At 27.4% G+C, this 23,834-nt stretch overlaps 1 protein-coding gene across 6 annotated transcripts in view; it reads left to right on the plus strand.

The window, feature by feature from the left end:
• The window catches only part of LOC145293936 (uncharacterized), a 439,557-nt gene that overhangs the window by 35,839 nt on the left and 379,884 nt on the right, over positions 1-23,834 (plus strand). For 4 of the 6 annotated variants that reach the window (XM_080140784.1, XM_080140780.1, XM_080140782.1 and 1 more), the window contains exon 2: positions 22,072-22,110. The exons of 1 other annotated variant lie outside the window; for it this stretch is intronic. In XM_080140784.1, coding sequence (XP_079996910.1) covers positions 22,072-22,110 — 39 coding nt within the window. Of the gene's footprint in view, positions 1-3,884; positions 3,975-22,071; positions 22,111-23,834 lie in introns of all 6 variants that reach the window. One more of the 6 variants, XM_080140783.1, reaches the window with a different exon arrangement.

The following is a 23,834-nucleotide window of genomic DNA, read 5'->3' on the forward strand; positions in this document are numbered from 1 at the left end:
GACCATTACTGAATGCCAAATAGGCGTACACGGTCTGTAAAAATTACCTTGGTGTAGGAGGATATTTACTATTCGGATTGCTGATAGATATTTAACACATGTAATAATCAAGGAATTTCTTATTAACTAAAGTGCTCTAAAATGTCCGGCATGGTGCACCGTTATTTTGATGTTCGATGATTTAGTAAGCCACCGCCAGACGAAAACTACTTGTGAGGGGCGGGGGTTGAATAGTGGTAATATGAATGATATGCAGTAGTGTTGGGATGATTGATCAGAATCGGGAATCGAAAAAATCGGAACTTTTTAGGGTATCAGAATCGGTGTTGGAATCAGAAAAATTTGCATTCAGGGTGTGTGTATAAGTGATGGAATAATTCCAATAGTTTCCCGATTCCGTTGCAATTACCGATTCCGTACTAAATTTCCAATTCTGATACAATTACAAATTCCGATTCCAATTCCAATTGAAAGTAAATTTAAAAATTATAAAGTCAATAAAAATATCAAGCAAAACACTAGAGGATATTATTTCTCAATTATTTTTGACTAAAAAGGGGGAGGGGGGGCTAAAGGTTAATTAGATTCTAATAGTATTTATAGTTAGATCCATCCATAAATTTAATTAGATCCATCCATAAAATTTAATTAGATCAACCATAAAGTTTAATTAGATCGATCCATAAATTAATTTAATCCATCCATAAAATTATATCAAAATTTAATTAGATCCATCCATAAATTTAATTAGATCCATCCCCAAAAATTTAATTAGATCAATCCATAAAATTAAATCATATCAAATTTAATTAGATCCATCCCCCAAAAATTTAATTAGATCCATACATAAAATTTATATCAAAATTTATTTAGATCCATCCATAAAATTTAATCATATCAAATTTAATTAGATCCATCCCAAAAAAATTTAATTAGATCCATCCATAAAATTTATATCAAAATTTATTTAGATACATCCATAAAATTTAATTAGATCAATCCATAAAATTTTATTATATCAAAATTTAATTAGATCCATACATAAAATTTTATTAGATCAAATTTAATTAGATCCATCCATAAAATTTAATTATATCAAAATTTAATTAGATCCATCCATTAAATTTAATTAGATCCATCCATCAAATTTAATTAGATCTATCCAATCGTAAGTTGTTAAAACTTAAATTTACAAAACAAAGAGTAAAGATAAAACAGAACTATTAAAACCACGTGTTATCACATAATATCTATTTTTAATTCTCATTAAAGAAATGTATTTTTTAATTTTCATCTAGATATTTTTATATGAAAATTAAAAAAAAATACATTACGTTAATGAGAATTAAAAATAGATACTATGTGATAACACGTGTTTTTAACCCCCAAACAAACAAACATGAAAAACATTTTGCTTGCAAAAATAATCCATGTTCTCCTTTTAACATACCCTTCGTCCATTTTTTTTTTTTAGATAAATACGAAAAAATCAAACACCACAATAATTATAATTAATAATAATAATAATAATAAAAAAAAACGTTTGAGCATTATAAGTCTTCTTATAGGCTTGATATGCATGCGCAAGAAATTTATAAAGAAATAGATGAGCATTCAAAATTAAATAAAATTTTATTACATCAGATCAGAAAGGAAAAAGAACCTCGTTAGACCATGGTATTTCGAATCCAAATACTTCTCATCAGAAAGGTAGAAACGGACATATTTATATATCTACAGGAAAAAAACTGGCATAAGGACATTATTTTAGAAATGAAATACAGATAGACTAGGTATTTATATAGCAGTAGGAATGTTTAAAATGTTAAAAATGTAGATGGGAAAAAGATAGGATAAAGGGGGACATATGTAAAAGAGGAGTGAAATACTAGGGAGAGGAAAGTCGATAAATACAAAAATGCATATAATAATGAGTGGACAAATATATAAAAAATATCTAAAAATCCAAAGAAGTCCAAACTTTAGAGCAGGGGTCAGCAACCTCTGGCTCGTATGCTAAATCCGGCCCTTGAATGAATTTTATTTGGCCTGTCACCATACTCATGGTACAATACAAATATAAACGAACCAAAACACAGTTGAAAATTCTTATTTAAATTTATTTGACAACGTGTTTTTTCTTTTGATTTTTATTCATAAAAATTAAAAGCTAAATGAAATTCTCCCTTTGTGTTGTGTTGTGTTCGTGCCTGAACTTTCGTACCTGAACTTTCGTACCTGAACTTTCGTACCTGAACTTTCGTACCTGAACTTTCGTACCTGAACGTGTATACAAGTATAAGAGACATAATTGTTCCTCCACATTAATGCACTTTAATTTTAATCTGTTCTTTATTGTATCGTTAATAAGAAATCATATATATTTATGCTAAATTGTTTTATTATTTTGACTACACACAGTTAACAGAAACTTATTAAATCATTTACTGTTTTTAATTATGTTTCCGTGTAGAAACAAATTTGTTTTTTGTTAATTATAATAGTATTTTGTTTCATTCCTGCAGTAAAATAACGATATTTTTGTAAAATATGGTTGCAGTTTTTTTTTTATATTCCAGAGTAAAATAAGTGATATCGTTTAAATATAATCATATAATATTTAATACTTGCTTTCTTCAAACGCCAGAAAATTTAGTTACACATTTAATAACATTGTTGTCCGCCATGACAATATAGCAAAAACTGTTTGGCTCTCTTCTATAATCAGCGTAGCTTTTTGGCGCTCATGCTCCAGAAGGTTGCCGACCCCCCTTTTAGAGGATTATTCAAGAAGAGTCCGTAAAGAGAATTCGGCGAACTAAAAAACTGAATTTAAGTTTAAGATCATGTAGAAGTAAAAAGTTAACTAAATCTGTAATTTACACAATCAGAGTATCCCATAATAATATCGAAATTATCCAGAGTATCTTTTCTCGTCTAAAGTTTATTATCATAGCTAAGAAGAGATTTTCTAGTGAGCAATCGAAGTTTAATTTCTACATCGGTTAGATCGGAATTACTTGTTTTGCTAAAATTAAAGCCTTATTAAGGAGGATAAAGGGTATAGATTGATAATAATTGTCAATATCGAAAGTGATAAAATTTAAATAAAATTTTTGCTTGAGGTTTGAGAACCAGTTGAACACACACACACACACGCATATATATACATGGGTAAAATTATATGTCATGTTTTGAAATTTCGTGCAGCTTCCCAAGTTCGACGGAAACGTTACCAAGTTTGACAAGATACACTTGAAGAAGATCGGAGGCAACGTTGTGAAAATGATACTTAAGATGAGAACAGTAGTCCGAAGAATCCAAATAATATGAATAAAATTATATAAATGTCAGAAAATCTGTACACGGATCAATCAACGTTTCGACGATTTAATCTTCTCGTTAGGAATTCAACAATCTTTCTTTCTCTCTTTCCTCCCCCCCCTCTCTCTCTCTAAGCTACCTTCTTGGATAGAGCACTTTCATTAAATGATTTTCCTTGCTGCGTATTTCGCGTAATGCAAAGCTTTTTGTTTGTAAATACACAAACAAATGGAGCACTTTAAAAGTAGCGATTAAATCTTTATATATAAAAGAATTTGGAGATATCATTTACGAGCACCTATCCCATATCCCAGATAGTAGAATTGCTGACTATCAACTAGATGGTTGTAGGTTCGATTCCTGGCTGGATGAGTGCTTGTCTAGCCGCACCGATGAACCGTGATACAACGAAACAGTCTGTGTGTGGATTACATAGATACAAGGGTCCTTTAATAAGTTTCCAGACGTTTTTGTACAGGCATTTAAAATTGTTGTAGACTCTTGAAAATTCAGTATGCTATTGATCTTATGAGATGACTGAACAATTTTTATGATTTCAGGTTCAAATGAACAGCTACAGCAGGAACTGGAATACACCCTACTAAATCCCGATTGTCACAGCTAATGGATTTCAAACATGTAATCTGGAGGTGAGGACAATTTAAAAGAACGATATGCAATAAAATTCTGTTTTAAATTTAGGAAAAATACCACAGAAACGCATAGAATGCTTTAGACTGCTTTTGGACCATCTTGCATGAATCGAGCATCCGTTTTTGAGTGGCATAAAAGATTTAAGTAAAGCAGGGAGTCTGTGAGGGATGATGAGAGATGTGGGAGGAGTAAGGATATCAGAACACCAGAGATGATTGGCCAAATAAAGAATTTTATGGATAAGGACCGTCGAGTGTCTATATAGATAATAAGTGCACAGTTTGATGTCAGTGTGAGAACTGTGCACATAATTAATCATGAGGAACTGAAGATGCGGAAGATTTGCACGAAGTTTGTCCCAAGGGTGGTCAGAGAGGATCAGAAAGAAAGATGTTGTCATGGGCATCAAGACAGTTCCCCACCCTCCTTATTATAGTCCAAACTTTGCTCCCTGTGACTTGGGGTTATTCCCAAAGCTTAAGAAAAAACTTAGAGGCTGTCGTTATGAAACAATTGAGGAGATGAAAGAGGCTGCGATGAAGGCCATTGACACGCTAACACAAGAGGACTTCCAATAAATCTTTATATAAAAAAGAATTTGGAGATATCATTTACGAGCACCTATCCCATATCCCAGATAGTAGGATTGCTGACTATCAACTAGATGGTTGTAAGTTCGATTCCTGGCTGGATGGGTGCTTGTCTAGCCGCACCAATGAACCGTGATACAACGAAACAGTCTGGAGTCTTCCAGAAGTTGATAGAACGGTACAAGTGCATTGCAGTCGGAGGAGATTACTTCGAAGGGGACTAGAGTTTTATGGGTGTACTATCAATAAAAGTGCTCATACAAAAAAAAAAAAAAGTCTGGAAACTTACTGAAGGCACCTCGTATATATTTTTTTTCTTTCATCATAAAAAAAAAATGAAGAAATGTTATTTAAAAGAAACCCCACCTTTTTATACAGAGAGAAGTAGTATATTTGTGAATCAACGTGTGCGGTTGTCAGTTGAAGAGAGTTTTCAAGTGAACCATTTACAGCTGGTAGAATGATTATGCGTTTCTTGTTTGGATAGAGGTTTTTACTTTTTAGCAGATGGAGAAAATGTACTCGTTCATCTCTTAAATAACATTGGACAATAGAATAACACTATTCGACCAGATGGTTTACCAATTATGAATAATGATGTACTATTTTCAAATTTATCCCCACCTCATTTTTTTTTTTTTTGTCAACGAAATATTTTTTTTTTTTTTATTAATATACAATTAAATTCTCTTTTTTCTCCTTCCTCATCCTTTTCAATATGGTAAAAAATATTGTAATTTCCATTAACCTTAGCTTACAAATATTTCATTTTAACATAAGGGATGACTTCCTGTTGAGATTCTTAAAAGTTTGTCTCTTCTTTTTTATGACTAATTTTAAGATAATCTTTATCTTATCTAATAATAAAAGATGAAAAAAAAAAATAAATGTCTTTTAGAAACTATATTAAACTAGCTGGCCATCCAGCGTTGCTCGGTCGTACAATATGCTTAAACATTACATTTTAATTTATGCAGATTACATATGTATTATTATAGAATCAACCCTGTATTGATTATTATATAATACGAGGAATAATTTGCCCAGTGTACTAATTCGTAAATAAATAAAAAAAATAAATAAATAAAATAAAAATAAGTAAATAATAATGATAATGTCGTTCATCAAATTACGCCTGTGTTTATTTACAATATTACGTCAGCTGATATTTGGGCTTGACGATGAATGCCCTGGAAAAGCCACTTCTGAATAATGTTTAGTTTTAAAATATGAAAACGAATAAATAATTTGCGGCAATTTTAAATGGTACCTCTTATTTTATCGTAACTTGAACTCATGAATAAGAAAAAAAATTAAAATAACATGGCGAGGCTTGAACAGGGGATCATTCGATTTGTAATCAAATGCTCTACCACTCAGCTATATCTCCAATTGACAATAAATCTGTTTTTTGAGAAGAAATGATTTGCCGAGATTTTATTATTTCCCTTGGCCGGTGTAACAAAATATTCCCCTGAACACTTCTTTTTTTTTTATATATTTTTTTATTTTAAATCTATAACAGAAAAAAAACATATTATTTAAGATTGAATTTTTCGATTTTCGATACTTATCGGATGAATTTCTGTACAAAACATATCTAAGAACACTGCCAGACATATAAATTAGCTTTGTGTGAAATTTTCAAAAGATAGACTCAGCTGTTTCGGAACCTATGAGGAAGGAAATCACACACACACACACACACACACACACACACACACACACACACAGTGACAATTATATAAAAGTGGAGATTTTTAAGAATCGGCATGATACAAATTTTGTGACCATTTTAATTCTGTTTTTGGCATTGTTTTCTGCGATTCTAAAAAGAATCAACTACTTGCAAGAGAAACTACGTGAAGGTTGCCAACATCCATAATTAAAATTGATACTATGGAACTGATTGTCTTTTTTTTTTACGGCATATCAACCCCTTTCAGGTTATTTAATGTTGCATCCAGTTGTTATTGCAAAAGTTTTTGTGTTGCTTTTTTTTATGTTTTCATGGTATTTAGTTTTGTTTAGTTGTTTTGTAGAGGAATATTGTTTTATATATTATTAAAAATTTTTTTTCTTTTAGATGAATAATTTATATATTTATTCGTTTATTTGTGGGATGTTATCCTCTTCTGAGGATGAGAATAACAGTCCACAAATAAATAAATAAGTGAATAGGAAAATTGTTATTTTTGTTTTGGCTTTGCAGAACATGGTAGAGTTTTGCAATTTTGTCAAACAAGATTCTCTGTCTATCTGTCAGTTTGTCTGTTGGTTTATATGTCATCCGTAGATTTAAAAAAAAATCTCACCATTAAATGTGAAAATTAAATGGCTGCATATTAGGAAATGGGTCCCTCATTATTTTGTTTTAGGTCGATTTTCAAATTCGATTTAAAATGGCGGTTTCTTTAAAGTTAAAGATGATGAAATCGAGGAATGAGTATCTAGTATAAAATGGATATTACAATATTATATTAATTTTAGATGTTGATTTCAGGATTTTAAAATAGCAATTTTGATGTGGATTCAAGGTTGAAATCACAGAAGGAAAACACGGAATACAGATTGGGTGTAAGAAAGATATCTATATATATGTAAAAGCGAAAATGTATGTATGTATGTATGTGTGTTTGTATGTCTCGCAAAAACTTTTGACACGGGTCACTGATTTTCTCCAGATAAGTATCATTTTAAAGTTCCAACCTTCGCCCGACAAATATCGAAAAATTGGCCCCAAAAAATTAATTCCTTAACCCTAAAATCATCAGTTTTGTACAGGGAGGGTGTAGCAAAAACCGTCCTCTCATGAAAAGTTTGCTTCTACGCATGCGCAAATGACGTCGGAACATGATTTAGTTTAAATATTAAAAAAACCGATCCAATTTCGTCAACATCGTCTTAGCTCAGTTGCTTAGAGGGTGGCGTCATTATATAAAGGTTGTAAGTTCGAATTGTTGTGTGAGGTGTCTTTTTTTTTTTTTTTCGCTTTTTTAAATTTTAATATTGAAACCGGGTTATTTAAGCCATTTTTCACGTTCTATGTTTGTTTTTTAGTTTTTATTTTTCAAATTTTTTGAAGTAGTTTTAACGTTCGTTTTTCTGTTTTCTTTTTCCATCACATTCGCATTTTCTTTTTTTGTTTTTGTTTTTCCGATTTTTACATTTAACATCGTTCGTTTGCCTTACGTTAGTTTTTTGTGTGTTTTTTTTCGATTTTTTTAAGTTTTAACATTTTTTTTATATAAAATATTTAATAATTTAATATTTAATATTTAAAAATATTTACTTCGCTTATTCTCATGTTTGATTATTCCCCCCCCCCACCTGCCCGAACACACACACCATACCCGGGAAACGCCGCGTACCCCCGCTAGTATTAACTAAATCTATAATATAAATCTCACCTGTCTGTTAAAATGTATGTATGTATGTATGTATGTTTGTATGTCTGCCTAAAACTTTTGACAGAGGCGACGGATTTTCACGAGATCAGTATCGTTTGGAAGTTCAACCCTTCGGACGACAAATCTCGAAAAATTGGCTAAAAACATTAATTCCTCCACCCTTAACTCAATGTTCCAAACTTCCAGTCGCATCATGGAGTAGCGGTAAGATGTCAGTTTTTTTTTTCACTTTCTCTTCCGCCTTCATGTCACGGGTTTGAGTCTGCCTACTCCCCCCTTTTTTTTTAAAAATTCTTGCTCAACACACATCTCTAAATACCCGGGCAACGCCGGGCAACCAAGCTAGTGATAGAATAAAGGGTAAGTGGGGCTTACTATCCGGTGTTGTCCGTTATGGTTAGTTGTATGTGCTGCATATTACTAGTACTGATTCTACAGTATTACAATGCTACACCCTGAGAGGGTTACCTAACATTGTAATATAGTACTGGAAGAGTCTATAAGGAAGGTAAATTTTGGTCTCACAACCAATTAAAAATTTCCTCAGATGGCATGATCTGAATTTCCTCCATACGCCCTGTTTCCATGATAGTACAAACATGCAGAAATTTAATTGTAATGTGAACCAACACTTTACTGCTCAACTCCCCACTCAGGTTGCCTCTTATAAACTTAGCCCTGTCACAGTAGCCCCTTATACTTCAGTTGTCAGTATGACTTGTTTAGGTCGAAAAAAAAAAAAAGAATCAAAGAGTATTATAATACTATGCTTGAAAAGACACTGAAGGATAATGGGATGAATAGATTGACAGTGGAGTGGCGAAGAATATTATGAGAGGATTGAAAATATTGAATGAATAAAATTTGATGAGGACGCTTCATGACAAGTGTTAAAGAGGACAGTGTTTTAGCATGCAAGGAAGTAATGTTCCATAGATAGGACGTTCTTTGGAAAGAAAGTCTGGTCATGAAAACTCAGTTTATGTTTGTCGCGGAGAAAGAAAGGAAAGTTTTTTTTACAGCTGTGGAAGATTTACAAGTAGAGAAAAACTAGCAGCGTCTCTATTGTGAGAAAGAGTTAGTAGAAAAGAGATCATACCTCGCTAGATTGCCAAATCTAATGTTGGGAAAGGTATAAACCTGAAATTTCTCCCTGGCCATGGATAAAAATAATCAATTTGTGTTCCATGAAGCGTTTAGAGCAGTGAGTATGTTTCTGCATTTAAATGACAATAGTTAGTTTGTCATTGAATAATAATAATAATAATAATAATAATAATAATAGTAATAATAATAATAATAATAATAATAATAATAGTAATATTAATATCAATAATAATAATAATACTAATAATAGTAAAATTAATATCAATAATAATAATAATAATATCAATATTAGTAATAATAATATTAATAATAATATTAGTAATAATAATATTAATAATATTAATAATAATATTAATAATAATAATATTAATAATAATAATATTAATAATAATATTAGTAATAATAATATTAGTAATAATAATAATATTAATAATAATAATAATATTAATAATAATAATAATAATATTCAGTTTAACGTCCATTTTACATCTGATTAGTTTTTAGAAATTGATTTCCAAACTCTCCTAGCCGGGTGTTTATTTATTTCTCTTTCTTTTACTGGTGTTACAGAATCAGGCTGTCTGAAGGTACTGGTTTTCTGACCTAAAATGCACTAAACATTAATGTTATTGTTTTTTTTTTGTTTTTCCCTTTCCCTTTGCAAAATTCATTAATGTTTTGCAAAGTCAAAAACAAAAAAAACAAAACAATTTTCCGACACAAAAAAAAACAGTAACCCAAAAACCATAAATGAATATGCAAATAATGTAAACTTGAAGCATAAAAACTTGTTCTAAAATTACTGGATTCAACATTAAATAACCTCAATATGGTTGATACATCGTACAATAAAGCAACGAAACGAAACGAAACGAAACCTCTTTCTCTCAGATTTATCCTTATCACTTCTTTCCATGTTTTTCTTGACATCCTCCCATGGCATCGCCTTACAACTTCAATTATTCTACATTTACTACCCCCCCCCATCCATTAAACGTGGCCATACCATGGAAGCCTCCTGTTCTGCACACGTCTCTCTATACTGTTCAGATTCAATCTACTCTGAGTTCACAGTACACATCCTTCGTATCATTCTCATATCATTATTCTCCACATAACGTATTTATTTACTCTACCTTCATAAGTCAGGTTTCACTTCCACGCATCATTATATCTTTTCGGTGTCAACAGTGGTAACGCTCTGCTAGTTAGTAATGGCAGTAGTTCCCCTGAACTTACTCCATCCATGATATCGTTCTCATAATTTCTATCCATGCATTGCATATCCTCAGTCCTCATAAAGTTTAACTGGTGTGCACGAAAAGTGACAGTGGTCTAGTGGTCAACGACACAGACTGATGACCTGGGTGTTCCAAGTTCGAATCCAGTACGTTCCACAAAAATCACTTTCAGTTAGGATGTTGGCAACCTTCACGTGGTCCCTCTCATAATCCTCAATGTCTTTCTAGGAAGAATTCTGATTAGAAAAATATCGGGGAAACCAATGCCAACCATAGAATCTTCTGTGCATCATCACACTATACCTGATTAGACTCTCCCTTTGGTTAACAGTGGTAACGCTCTGCTGGTTAGTAATGGCAGAAGTTCCATGAACTTTCTCCATCCATTCCTTACTCTGGCTATCACACTACCACTTACTCCACCTTGTGCTCCAATGATATCATCAAGGTAAAACAATTTCTGAACGACCTCAATAACTTCGGCATTCGCACATATTTTCCTCAGATCTGAGTTCCCGCATACAATTTGGAATTTATTTTCCTTTTTGGTACGAAATCAAATATGACATATAAAGATAAACCTTGCGTGTGTGTCCCCGCACGTATGCATGTTAGCAAGGACAGGAATACAACTCAGTCAACCTCGGCTGTTCACGAGACGCTGCCTTAGAAGTAGGCCTATGGGAGTTTAGATAATTTAAAAACCCTTTCTACCTCCCACCACGAACGGTGGGGATTCCTTTTTTTTTTTTTTTTTAGAAGCGATGGTGGAGTAGGTAAATAAAAAGTTGATTAGTTTGGTGCATAAGGCTATGGCATATAGCATGAATGCATATTTTTTTCATGTCTCGCTGGGTAAATATATATACAAGCAAAAAAAATTAAGAAATAATTTCATAGTATAATACTGTAAACTAAAAGTCAATATAAATATTAGTATTAATCTTTATATGGGAATCCCAACCAGATGAAAAAGGCCCGATATTCGAAATAGAGCAATAATATAAGTAAAAATTTGGAATTAAATTCTGTAAATTAAAATTTACAACAAATTTATTTTACCATTGTCACGTCGCTTTCAGATGATTTTTATGCATGACAATGCACCATCCCATTCTGATAGGGCGACTGCAGCCTTCCTTGCATCTATGGGCTTCTTTCGAGAAACCCTCATGAGTTGGCCACTGTGTTCTCCGGATCTTAACCCCATTGAACATCTCTGGTCAATATTGAAAAGAGGGGTTTATGAGGGAGGAGAGCAATTTACTCCAAAGGATGTCCTGTGGAGGAAAGTAGTTGATGTCGCCAGAACCATAACTTCTTCTCAGATCAAACATTTGACTTCTTCGGTGGACAAAAGATTGTTTAAAAGTTATTTAAAAAAATGGTGGATATGACGATAAATAATTCATTTATTTGAGCACCTAGGACGTGCTTTTATTTAGTATTCTTTAACAGAAAAATATAATAAAAAGTAAAGTTTTCATGATTAGACATTGTATTTTTCCTCTAAAACAACATTTTAAGAGACCGGCAATAAAGCGATGGACAGTGGAAATTCCTTGATAAAGAATAAAATGTCATAACTTTGTGAATATCGCATGGATTTGAAATAATTAACCTTGAAACAGTCAATTTTTATTTTTTGTGACATATATTTAGTGAAATATTGATATTTTACTAATCTTTAATAAAGCGATTGGCACAGTTTATATAGTAATAATATGTTATGATAAATAGTAATATATATATATATATATATATATGTAATAATAAATAGTAATATATATATAATAAATAGTAATATATATATATATATAGCATTAATATGTAATAATAAATAGTAATATATATAGTAATAATATGTAATAAAAAAAAGTTATATATATAGAGCATTAATATGTAATAATAAATAGTTATATATATAGCATTAATATGTAATAATAAATAGTAATATATATATAGTAATAATATGTAATAATAAATAGTAATATATATATAGTAATAATATGTAATAATAAATAGTAATATATATAGTAATAATATGTAATAATAAATAGTAATATATATATATAGTAATAATATGTAATAATAAATAGTAATATATATATAGTAATAACATGTAATAATAGTAATATATATATATAGTAATAATATGTAATACTAAATAATAATATATATATATAGTAATAATATGTAATAATAAATAGTAATATATATATATATAGTAATAATATGTAATAATAAATAGTAAAATATATATAGAAATAATATGTAATAAATAGTAATATATATATAGTAATAATATGTAATAATAAATAGTAATATACATACATATATAGTAATCATATGTAATAATAAATAGTAATATATATATAGTAATAATATGTAATAATAAATAGTTATATATATATAGTAATAATATGTAATAATAAATAGTAATATATATATAGTAATAATATGTAATAATAAATAGTAATATATATATATAGTAATAATATGTAATACTAAATAATAATATATATATAGTAATAATATGTAATAATGAATAGTAATATTTATATATAGTAATAATATGTAATAATAAATAGTAATATATATAGTAATAATATATAATAATAAATAGTAATATATATATATAGTAATAATATGTAATAATAAATAGTAATATATATATATAGTAATAATATATAATAATAAATAGTAATATATATATATAGTAATAATATGTAATAATAAATAGTAATATATATATATAGTAATAATATATAATAATAAATAGTAATATATATATATAGTAATAATATGTAATAATAAATAGTAATATATATATAGCATTAATATGTAATAATAAACAGTAATATATATATAGTAATAATAAGTAATAATAAATATTAATATATATATAGTAATAATATGTTATAATAAATAGTAAAATATATAGTAATAATATATAATATATATATAGTAATAATATGCAATAATAAATAGTAATATATATAGTAATAATATGTAATAATAAATAGTAATATATATATAGTAATATTATGTAATAATAAATAGTAATATATATATATATATATATATATATATATAGTAATAATATGTAACAATAAATAGTAATATATATATATAGTAATAATATGCAATAATAAATAGTAATATATATATACAGTAATAATATGTAATAATAAATAGTAATATATATATAGTAATAATATGGAATAATAAATAGTAATATATACATAGTAATAATATGTAATAATAAATAGTAATATATATATAGTAATAATATGGAATAATAAATAGTAATATATATATAGTAATAATATTGAATAATAAATAGTAATATATATATAGTAATAATAGGTAATAATAAATAGTAATATATATATAGTAATAATATGTAATAATAAATAGTAATATATATATAGTAATAATATGTAATAATAAATAGTAATATATATATATAGCAATAATATGTAATAATAAATAGTAATATATATATAACATTAATATGTAATAAATAGTAATATATATATAGCATTAATATGTAATAAATAGTAATATATATATAGCATTAATATGTAATAAATAGTAATATATATATAGTAATAATATGTAATAATAAATAGTAATATATATATAGCATTAATATGTAATATATAGTAATATATATATAGTAATAATATGTAATAATAAATAGTAATATATATATAGCAATAATATGCAATGATAAATAGTAATATATATAGTAATCATATGTAATAATAAATAGTAATATACATATATAGTAATAATATGTAATAATAAATAGTAATATATATATAGTAATAATATGTAATAATAAATAGTAATATATATATAGTAGTAATATGTAATAATAAATAGTAATATATATATATATAGTAATAATATGTAATAATAAATAGTAATATATATATAGTATTAATATGTAATAATAAAAAGTAATATATATATAGTAATAATATGTAATAATAAATAGTAATATATATATAGTAATAATATGTAATAATAAATAGTTATATATATATATAGTAATAATAGGTAATAATAATATATATATAGTAATCATATGTAATAATAAATAGTGATATATATATAGTAATAATATGTAATAATAAATAGTAATATATATATAGTAATAATATGTAATAATAAATAGTAATATATATATATAGTAATAATATGTAATAATAAATAGTAATATATATATATATAGTAATAATATGTAATAATAAATAGTGATATATATATAGTAATAATATGTAATAATAAATAGTAATATATATATATAGTAATAATATGTAATAATAAATAGTAATATATATAGTAATAATATGTAATAATAAATAGTAATATATATATATAGTAATAATATGTAATAATAAATAGTAATATATATAGTAATAATAAATAGTAATATATATATAGTAATCATATGTAATAATAAATAGTAATATATATATATAGTAATAATATGTAATAATAAATAGTAATATATATAGTAATAATATGTAATAATAAATAGTAATATATATATAGTAATAATATGTAATAATAAATAGTAATATATATATATAGTAATAATATGTAATAATAAATAGTAATATGTATATATATAGTAATATGTAATAATAAATAGTAATATATATAGTAATAATATGTAATAATAAATAGTAATATATATATAGTAATAATAGGTAATAATAAATAGTAATATATATATAGTAATAATAGGTAATAATAAATAGTAATATATATATAGTAAAAGTAATAATAAATAGTAATATATATATATAGTAATAATATGTAATAAATAGTAATATATATATATAGTAATAATATGTAATAATAAATAGTAATATATATATAGTAATAATATGTAATAATAAATAGTAATATATATATATAGTAATAATATGTAATAATAAATAGTAATATATATATAGTAATAATATGTAATAATAAATAGTAATATATATATAGTAATAATATGTAATAATAAATAGTAATATATATATAGTTATAATATGTAATAATAAAAAGTAATATATATATATAGTAATAATATGTAATAATAAATAGTAATATATATATAGTAATAATATGTAATAATAAATAGTAATATATATATAGTAATAATTTGTAATAATAAATAGTAATATATATATAGTAATAATATGTAATAATAAATAGTAATATATATAGTAATAATATGTAATAATAAATAGTAATATATATATAGTAATAATTTGTAATAATAAATAGTAATATATATATATATAGTAATAATATGTAATAATAAATAGTAATATATATATATAGTAATATATATATATAGTAATAATTTGTAATAATAAATAGTAATATATATATATATAGTAATAATTTGTTATAATAAATAGTAATATATATATAGCAATAATAGGTAATAATAAATAGTAATATATATATAGCATTAATATGTAATAATAAATATATATATATATATATAGTAATAATATTTAATAATAAATAGTAATATATATATAGTAATAATAGGTAATAATAAATAGTAATATATATAGCATTAATATGTAATAATAAATAGTAATATATATATATATAGTAATAATATGTAATAATAAATAGTAATATATATATATATAATATGTAATAATAAATAGTAATATATATATATAGCATTAATATGTAATAATAAATAGTAATATATATATATATAGCATTAATATGTAATAATAAATAGTAATATATATATATAGCATTAATATGTAATAATAAATAGTAATATATATATATAGTAATAATATGTAATAGTAAATAGTAATATATATAGCATTAATATGTAATAATAAATAGTAATATATATATAGTAATAATATGTAATGCTAAATAATAATAAATAGTAATATATATATATAGAAATAATATGTAATAATAAATAGTAATATATATATATAGTAATAATATGTAATAATAAATAGTAATGTATAATAATAAGATTGTACATCTAGAAAGAAAATAAATTTAAGGTTTCTAAAATCCATACTATAATTGTCCGCAAGGGTTCATCGCGTAGTAGATATAATACTTGGTAAAATTTAGTTGTAAAGTTACAGTTTAAGGTGGAATGTTTTTGTTTGGGGTGCACTCAAAGATACAACTGTGAAATGCTGACAGAATGAGAGCATGTTGCAAGGTTCTATTCGAAATTCCGTGCAAATTCCAGAATTCAACAGAAAGATTTCTGAGTTCAACAAAATACACCTGAAGAAGGTCGAAAGTTAAATTGACTGAAACGCTGTGCCAATAAAACTCAAAATGTGGACAGTAATTCGAAGAATCCAAAATAATACGAATAATTAAATGAGATTCTGATTAATTTTTATTCAAATCGATCTAAAAATGTTGTAAATTAATTGTATTTTTAATGCAATTTTATTAATCATTTAATTTTTATGCCTTTCAACTGTAATTAAAGAATCCCTTTGGATAGGCATAGTTTATTGTCTCAAACTTGCGAACAAAAAGAGAGGAAACATTGATTTTATTTGCAATTATAAAATTCTTAGAAAACTCCACATTCAATTTGCTTCAAGGTCAGTCTTATGATTGCCTAGCAAGGATACCCTGCGTTGCACGGATCCATAAAAAAGCAAAATAGAAGCGTACGTAACGTCTTTCTATTAAAGCTTCTATCACCTTTACCGCCCCCAACCCGTCTCTTTATTTTTCTCTCTCCCTCTTTTCTTCACCGGTTTTTCTATATCCCTCTCCCAACCTCTCTTTTACCTCCACCGAGCCCATTCCTCTCTATTGAAAATACTAATAATAATGTGAGTCATTCACCTATACATTATATAATAGATAACTTTAAAAATGGATTAAAAAAACTACGCCTGTTACGAAACCTGGCCCAATTGCACCCCCCCTCGGTTTATATTTATAATATTAAAATTTTTTTAAAGATATTATTCATCCAGATCAATATTGATCAATAATAAACCAACTTTGTGGCTGTTTGTTTTGTAGGTTTTTACTTTTAGTTGGACATGCACAGACAACTACCCTATAGATAATCACAGAAAATTGTTTATTTATTATGTCATTTATGTTTGTTTTTCTCTTTATGTCGTTTGTTTGTTTTTCTTTTTATTATTCATAAATGATTCTTGTGTGTGATTTAAAGTTTCTATTTTTATCCACAGCTGAGGAGAAATGTCGCGTTAATAGCTTTCCCCAAAAGTATTGAAGTGTAAATTGCACGGGAAAATAAAAGAACACAAAAAACTTATGCTCCTATCTCTGAATCCCATATAAATAATTTTAATAGAGGTTTTTAATTATTCGTATGTATTGATTATAGGCTTGAATTATTAAATCTATATCTATAAAGTAGTAGCGTTCGTGTTTGTGTACAATTCTTCTACAGCTCACATCACTGGACCGATCTTGACCAAACCTAGCATGATGATAGTCCTCCTACCTAGGGATGGTGCACATCAATTTTCAAGGTTAAGATCAAGTCATAGCATGTGTATGTACCTATTTACAATGCCTCCCCACGGGACAGACTCTCTTACAACACACACCACTGGACTGGACCGATCATGATCAAACCTGACATGATGATGATCTCCGACCTAGATATGGTGCATACCATTTTTCAAAGTCAAGGTCAAAGGTTAAGGTCTATTCTTTGCTGTACGCTCGGGTACCCGAGCATACTATTAAGACTATTAATATCTATAATATATTACATTAAACATTGAAAACTATAATATAGGCTATTAATATCTATAATATTTTACATTAAACATTGAAAACTATAATATAGGCTATTAATATCTATAATATATTACATTAAACATTGAAAACTATAATGTAGACTATTAATATCTATAATATATTACATTAAACATTGAAAACTATAATATAGACTATTAATATCTATAATATATTACATTAAACATTGAAAACTATAATATAGGCTATTAATATCTATAATATATTACATTAAACATTGAAAACTATAATATAGGCTATTAATATCTATAATATTTTACATTAAACATTGAAAACTATAATATAGGCTATTAATATCTATAATATATTACATTAAACATTGAAAACTATAATGTAGACTATTAATATCTATAATATATTACATTAAACATTGAAAACTATAATATAGACTATTAATATCTATAATATATTACATTAAACATTGAAAACTATAATATAGGCTATTAATATCTATAATATATTACATTAAACATTGAAAACTATAATATAGGCTATTAATATCTATAATATATTACATTAAACATTGAAAACTATAATATAGGCTATTAATATCTATAATATATTACATTAAATATTGGAAACTATAATATAGACTATTAATATCTATAATATATTACATTAAACATTGAAAACTATAATATAGGCTATTAATATCTATAATATATTACATTAAACATTGAAAACTATAATATAGGCTATTAATATCTATAATATATTACATTAAATATTGGAAACTATAATATAGACTATTAATATCTATAATATATTACATTAAACATTGAAAACTATAATATAAATGCTCTTAATATCTATAGCATATTAAGAGCATTTATATTGAATGCTTATATTTTCTACGTTTTGTGAAGTTTAGCAGTAACTCGGTCACTTAGCGATTCCCCCCCCCCCAAAAAAAAAGAAACCGTTAAAATTGTTGCATTGAATAACGAAATTGATCTGTTCTTCAAAATATATTGAACATGTCATAGAAAAGGGTAATGCTGTTAATTATCCTAAACTTGGGATTTTTTTTTTTTTTCTAAACTCGGATGTTTCATTTAAAATAGATTTTGGATGAATCTTTTGAATTTTAGTAAATTTAAGATAAACAGTTTTAATATTTCAGAAAAATCAAATTATGAACCCTGAGAAATTAGAAGCCGAAGAGCATAGCATGAAACCTTTTTATAAACTTTAGGTGCTCAAAAAAAAAAAAAAAAAAAAAAAAAAATTGATAATTTTCGAACTTTCTGAAAATGTTCATTTTTTTTTGTTCTCCATTTATCAGTATATTCACTTTAACATGACGGCATACAGTGAGTGAAATAAGTATTCGATACAAAGCAAAAACGTTGGTCTATTTTTATTACACGAAAACAAAAACGATAACAAAGTGCGATTCTAATGTATTTTTGTATGATAAATACAAATCTCGTATCAAAAATCATACAAAAATACATTATAATAACGCTTTGTTATTGTTTTTGTTTTCGTGTAATAAATAAATCAACCTTTTGCTTTATATCTGATATTTATTGCACCTACTGTATGTTGGACGGTTTAAGAAATTGGTTTCCAAACTAACCTATGTATTCCTTTTATCACTTTATCCATCCGTATCACTCCCTCTCATTTTTTTTCTTGGCCTTCTCCTGTAAACTGACCCCGCTACCTCAACTGCCTTCCATCTCTACTTACCTAAGGGCTTTCATTCTTTTAACGTCACCATACAATCAAAGTCTTCTGTTCTGCATCCATCTCACTCTGCTGTGCAGATTTAATCTGCTTCTGATAGCACCAGCTCTAAGCCTGTCTTTAGCCTGGCATCGTTCTCATGTGATTTTTCTTCATACAACGTGTGTCCTCTATCCTTGCCAGGTTGACAAGAAAGTTCTTGCAGAATTTTTAATTTTGATTTCAAATGATGAATTTTCAAATAAGTTTTCGTTGTAATACCTTTACTTTATATATAATGTTAAAGAACGTTTTTCGCTCTGTCTAATCGTTTAAATTACAATCGTTTTAAAAAACAATTATGTATTTTTTTCAGATCGTTGAATACAAGATGGAAAAAAAAGCAAATTCACACAATTTTTTTTATTTCAATTCAAGCTAGTCCGGAAAGCTGCTGAAACAGCTCGCAATATCAACAAAGTGTTTGACTCAGGAACAACTACTGAATGCAGAGCGCAATGGTGGTTTAAGAAATTTCATCGTAGCGAAGAAAGTCTTGAAGATGATGAGCGTAGTGGTCGGCCATCAGATGTTGACAACGGTCAATTAAGAGTCTTAGTCAAAGCGAATCCATGCACAAATGTTTGAGAACTTACTTCTGAATTAAATGTAACGTATACGACGATTTCCAACCATTTAAGAGAGATTGGAAAGACAAAAAAACTTGATAAATGAGTGCCTCACGAATTGAACGACAATCAAAAGAGTGTCATCTTCCTTTCTTTTATGCAAAAAGAATGACGCATTTCTTGACCAGGTTGTGTCTTGCGATGAAAAATAGGTTCTTTACGACAACCAGCGACACTCAACTCAGTGGTTAGACATCGACGAAGCTCCACAACACTTTCTGAAGCTATAGTTGCACCAAAAGAAGGTCATGCTGACTGTTTGGTGGTCTGTGACCGATCTCATCCATTAGTTTTTTGGATGCAGGCAAAGCCATTATATTGATTGAGTAAAGTGCATTAGAAACTTCGATAACAACACCCAACATTAGTTAAGAGAAAAGGCCCAATTCTCATCTATGACAATGCCCGACTGCACGTTGTTTAACCGACCCTGCAGAAGTTGAACGATTTGGGCTATGAAACTCGGCCTCATCCGCCATATTTTCCAGACCTCACATCTACCGACTACCACTTTTTCAAGCATCTCGACAACTTTCTGCATGAGAAATGCTTCAAAAACCTAAGCGATATCAAAATCACCTTCAGTGACTTCATTACCATCACAACGCAAATTTTTTTTACGTTACTGCCATAAATACACTTGCTTTGCAGTGGCAAATGCGTTTTGATTCTGATGATGCTTATTTCGATCAATAATTTTTGTTTGAGCTGAGATATGCTCATCTGAATTGAAAAGTTAAAAACCGCAAGAACTCAACCTGATATCATAACACTGCATACATGTGCCTGATAGACTCTTTCCTTGATCGACATTGGTAATGCTGTGCTGGTTAGTAATGACAGAAGTTCCTTGAGCTTACTCCAACGACTCCTAACTCTTAAAATCAGACTAGCACCTGATCCTCTCTGTACTCCAATAGTATCACCAAGTTAACACAATTTCTGGACAGTATCTAATAGCTTTGTCATCCAAATATACTTTTTATATATCTGAGTTCTTATCCGTCTCTATTTTCTTCCACCTCTTGTGCACAAACTGGTTATCATCTTTAAACTTGCTTGTAATTTCAGTTCTCGACAAACATGACATGACACCGGCATTCATCTTAGATGGGTTGAACTGGCTTCCTCCAAAGGAGAACGTATCAAGAGACTATTAAATTTACATGCAATCCCCAGTAACATGTATATCTCGTATAAGGGAAATAACGATGTTAAGCTTTTGCAGTTCTTGCTTGGAGGTGTCAGGGTCCTATATACAACGCCTGGTTCGAAAAATATTGTATTTCTTGCGTATCTAATACTTGCAAGTATAAAAAAAAAAAAATAAATAAATAAAATAAAAATGAGATGTTTATCCTGAAATAGCATTTGAGATGCAACTTATATTTTCTGGGTGAGAAATAGTTGCTGTTGTAACTAATAATTGAATTTTCTGTAGTTTTTTTTTTTTTTTTTAAAGTAAGTTAAACGTTTTCATTTAATCAATTTTTTTTTTTTTTTCATCATTTCATAATCCACATGTAAATGGAAATTCAACTTCATTTAATTTCAGGTTTCATTCTAATTCCATATTCTGTTTTTGCAGATGATGGTAAGTTATAGTTCTTATAACTCCTGCTCGTTTCTGTAAATGTTTCTTTTGTGATTTTCAAGCAAACTCGATTTTTCTTCTGCAACTAAAGTTACAATAGAAAAATATACCGTACACCTCCCGTGCAAATCTTTTACAACAATCACTTACAGCAATCACAAAGTACTTTTCATGAAAGTATGCATATATTTCGCATGAGGACATCCGTGTCAGGTGTAAAAGGGTTCCACCTGATGCCCAGAATGTGTCTCAGAAATTTCTGATGCACTCTCTCCATGACCTTTATGTCTCTACCATAAGTTGTCCAGGCTTCAGAAACGTAAAGCAGAGATGGTAAAATACAAGATTGATAGACAGTAATCTTTGTACGATATATATATATATATATATATATATATATATATATATTTCTGTAGAAATATATTTTCTTATAATATAGAATAGAAAATTAATTGGGCTAAAATATCGTAGAGATTTAAGAGATTACGTCTAGAAATATAACGGTATATATATTTCTAGACGTAATCTCTTAAATCTCTACAATATTTTAGCTCAATTAATTTTCTCATTTTATCAATTTATTTATTTTATTATTTTTTAATTTTTAGACGCAATCTTTCAAATCACTACGCTAGTGTACTCCAATTTATTATTATTTTCTCTAATCATAAAATGTATATATGTATATAGGCATCTAATTTACATAAGAAAACATGCTGCTCCTCCACCCCATCATTATATACCGCCTCGTCAATGACCATCCCTCTTGAAAAAGCCCGCATAAATCGGGCGAAACGTTGGGCGTTTAGGCCCTTCAAAGACATATCTTTATTTACAAAGCTGGGCAAATGTATTGCACTGATGGTGAGATTGAAATGCCAAATTCATTTTCAAAATAGAACATTGCCTTTCTAATATACTGATCATGTGATCAACGCCCTAAGATGATCTAATTTGTATATTGGTTTGCAAAATGACATCTCATTAATTAACTATTCATTCTTATTGTTTTCTAATTTAAGATTGTTTTTGTTTTATTACTTTTATGTACACTTAAAAAAAATTTAGATAGAAAATTAGCATTTTTGATTAAAAGAGCCGTTCTAATTTTATTCAGGTCAATTTATTCTTAGGTATTGTTCGCATTCTATATTGTAACTTAAAAAACAAAAGCCCCCCCCCCTATCCTTTAACGCACACACGTTGCACACAAGTAAACTGGTCAATATTATTACTCCTTAATTTTCTTGACAAAATCCAATTCCACCATAATGCATTTTGGTTCATTCGTACACAAATCGACTATTCTATTCTTTTATTAAATTGTAAATTCCCCTCACCTCCAACGCACACATCACAGCAAAACAAACAAGGTAGTGATTAACACCTTCTCTCTCACTAACTATTTACAAATATTTTTTATACAGTCGATATTAGCATTTGAATGAAAACGCTCCTTCCAGTCCTTTCATTTCTCTGCATTGCGACTTTTTGGTTCCTTCAATTTTCCCAGGCAACGCCAGAACACAGGTTTTGCTAGTTTTGTACAATTTAGTTTAATATTCTACAAATTACTTAAATTGATCAAGTAGCTTTATTTTTTTAAAGAAAATTATTTTAAAACGATGAATGGTAATTCATAGACATTACAATATAAATCTCGCAAGTTTTGATTATTGTTGAGTTATCTCCTCTTGCTTTATGTTATTTTTTTTATTGTTTTC

This window comes from Euprymna scolopes, chromosome 15 (assembly GCF_053919585.1).
Source record: "Euprymna scolopes isolate OS-2025 chromosome 15, ASM5391958v1, whole genome shotgun sequence".
In the NCBI taxonomy this organism is placed as follows: Eukaryota; Metazoa; Mollusca; class Cephalopoda; order Sepiida; family Sepiolidae; genus Euprymna; species Euprymna scolopes.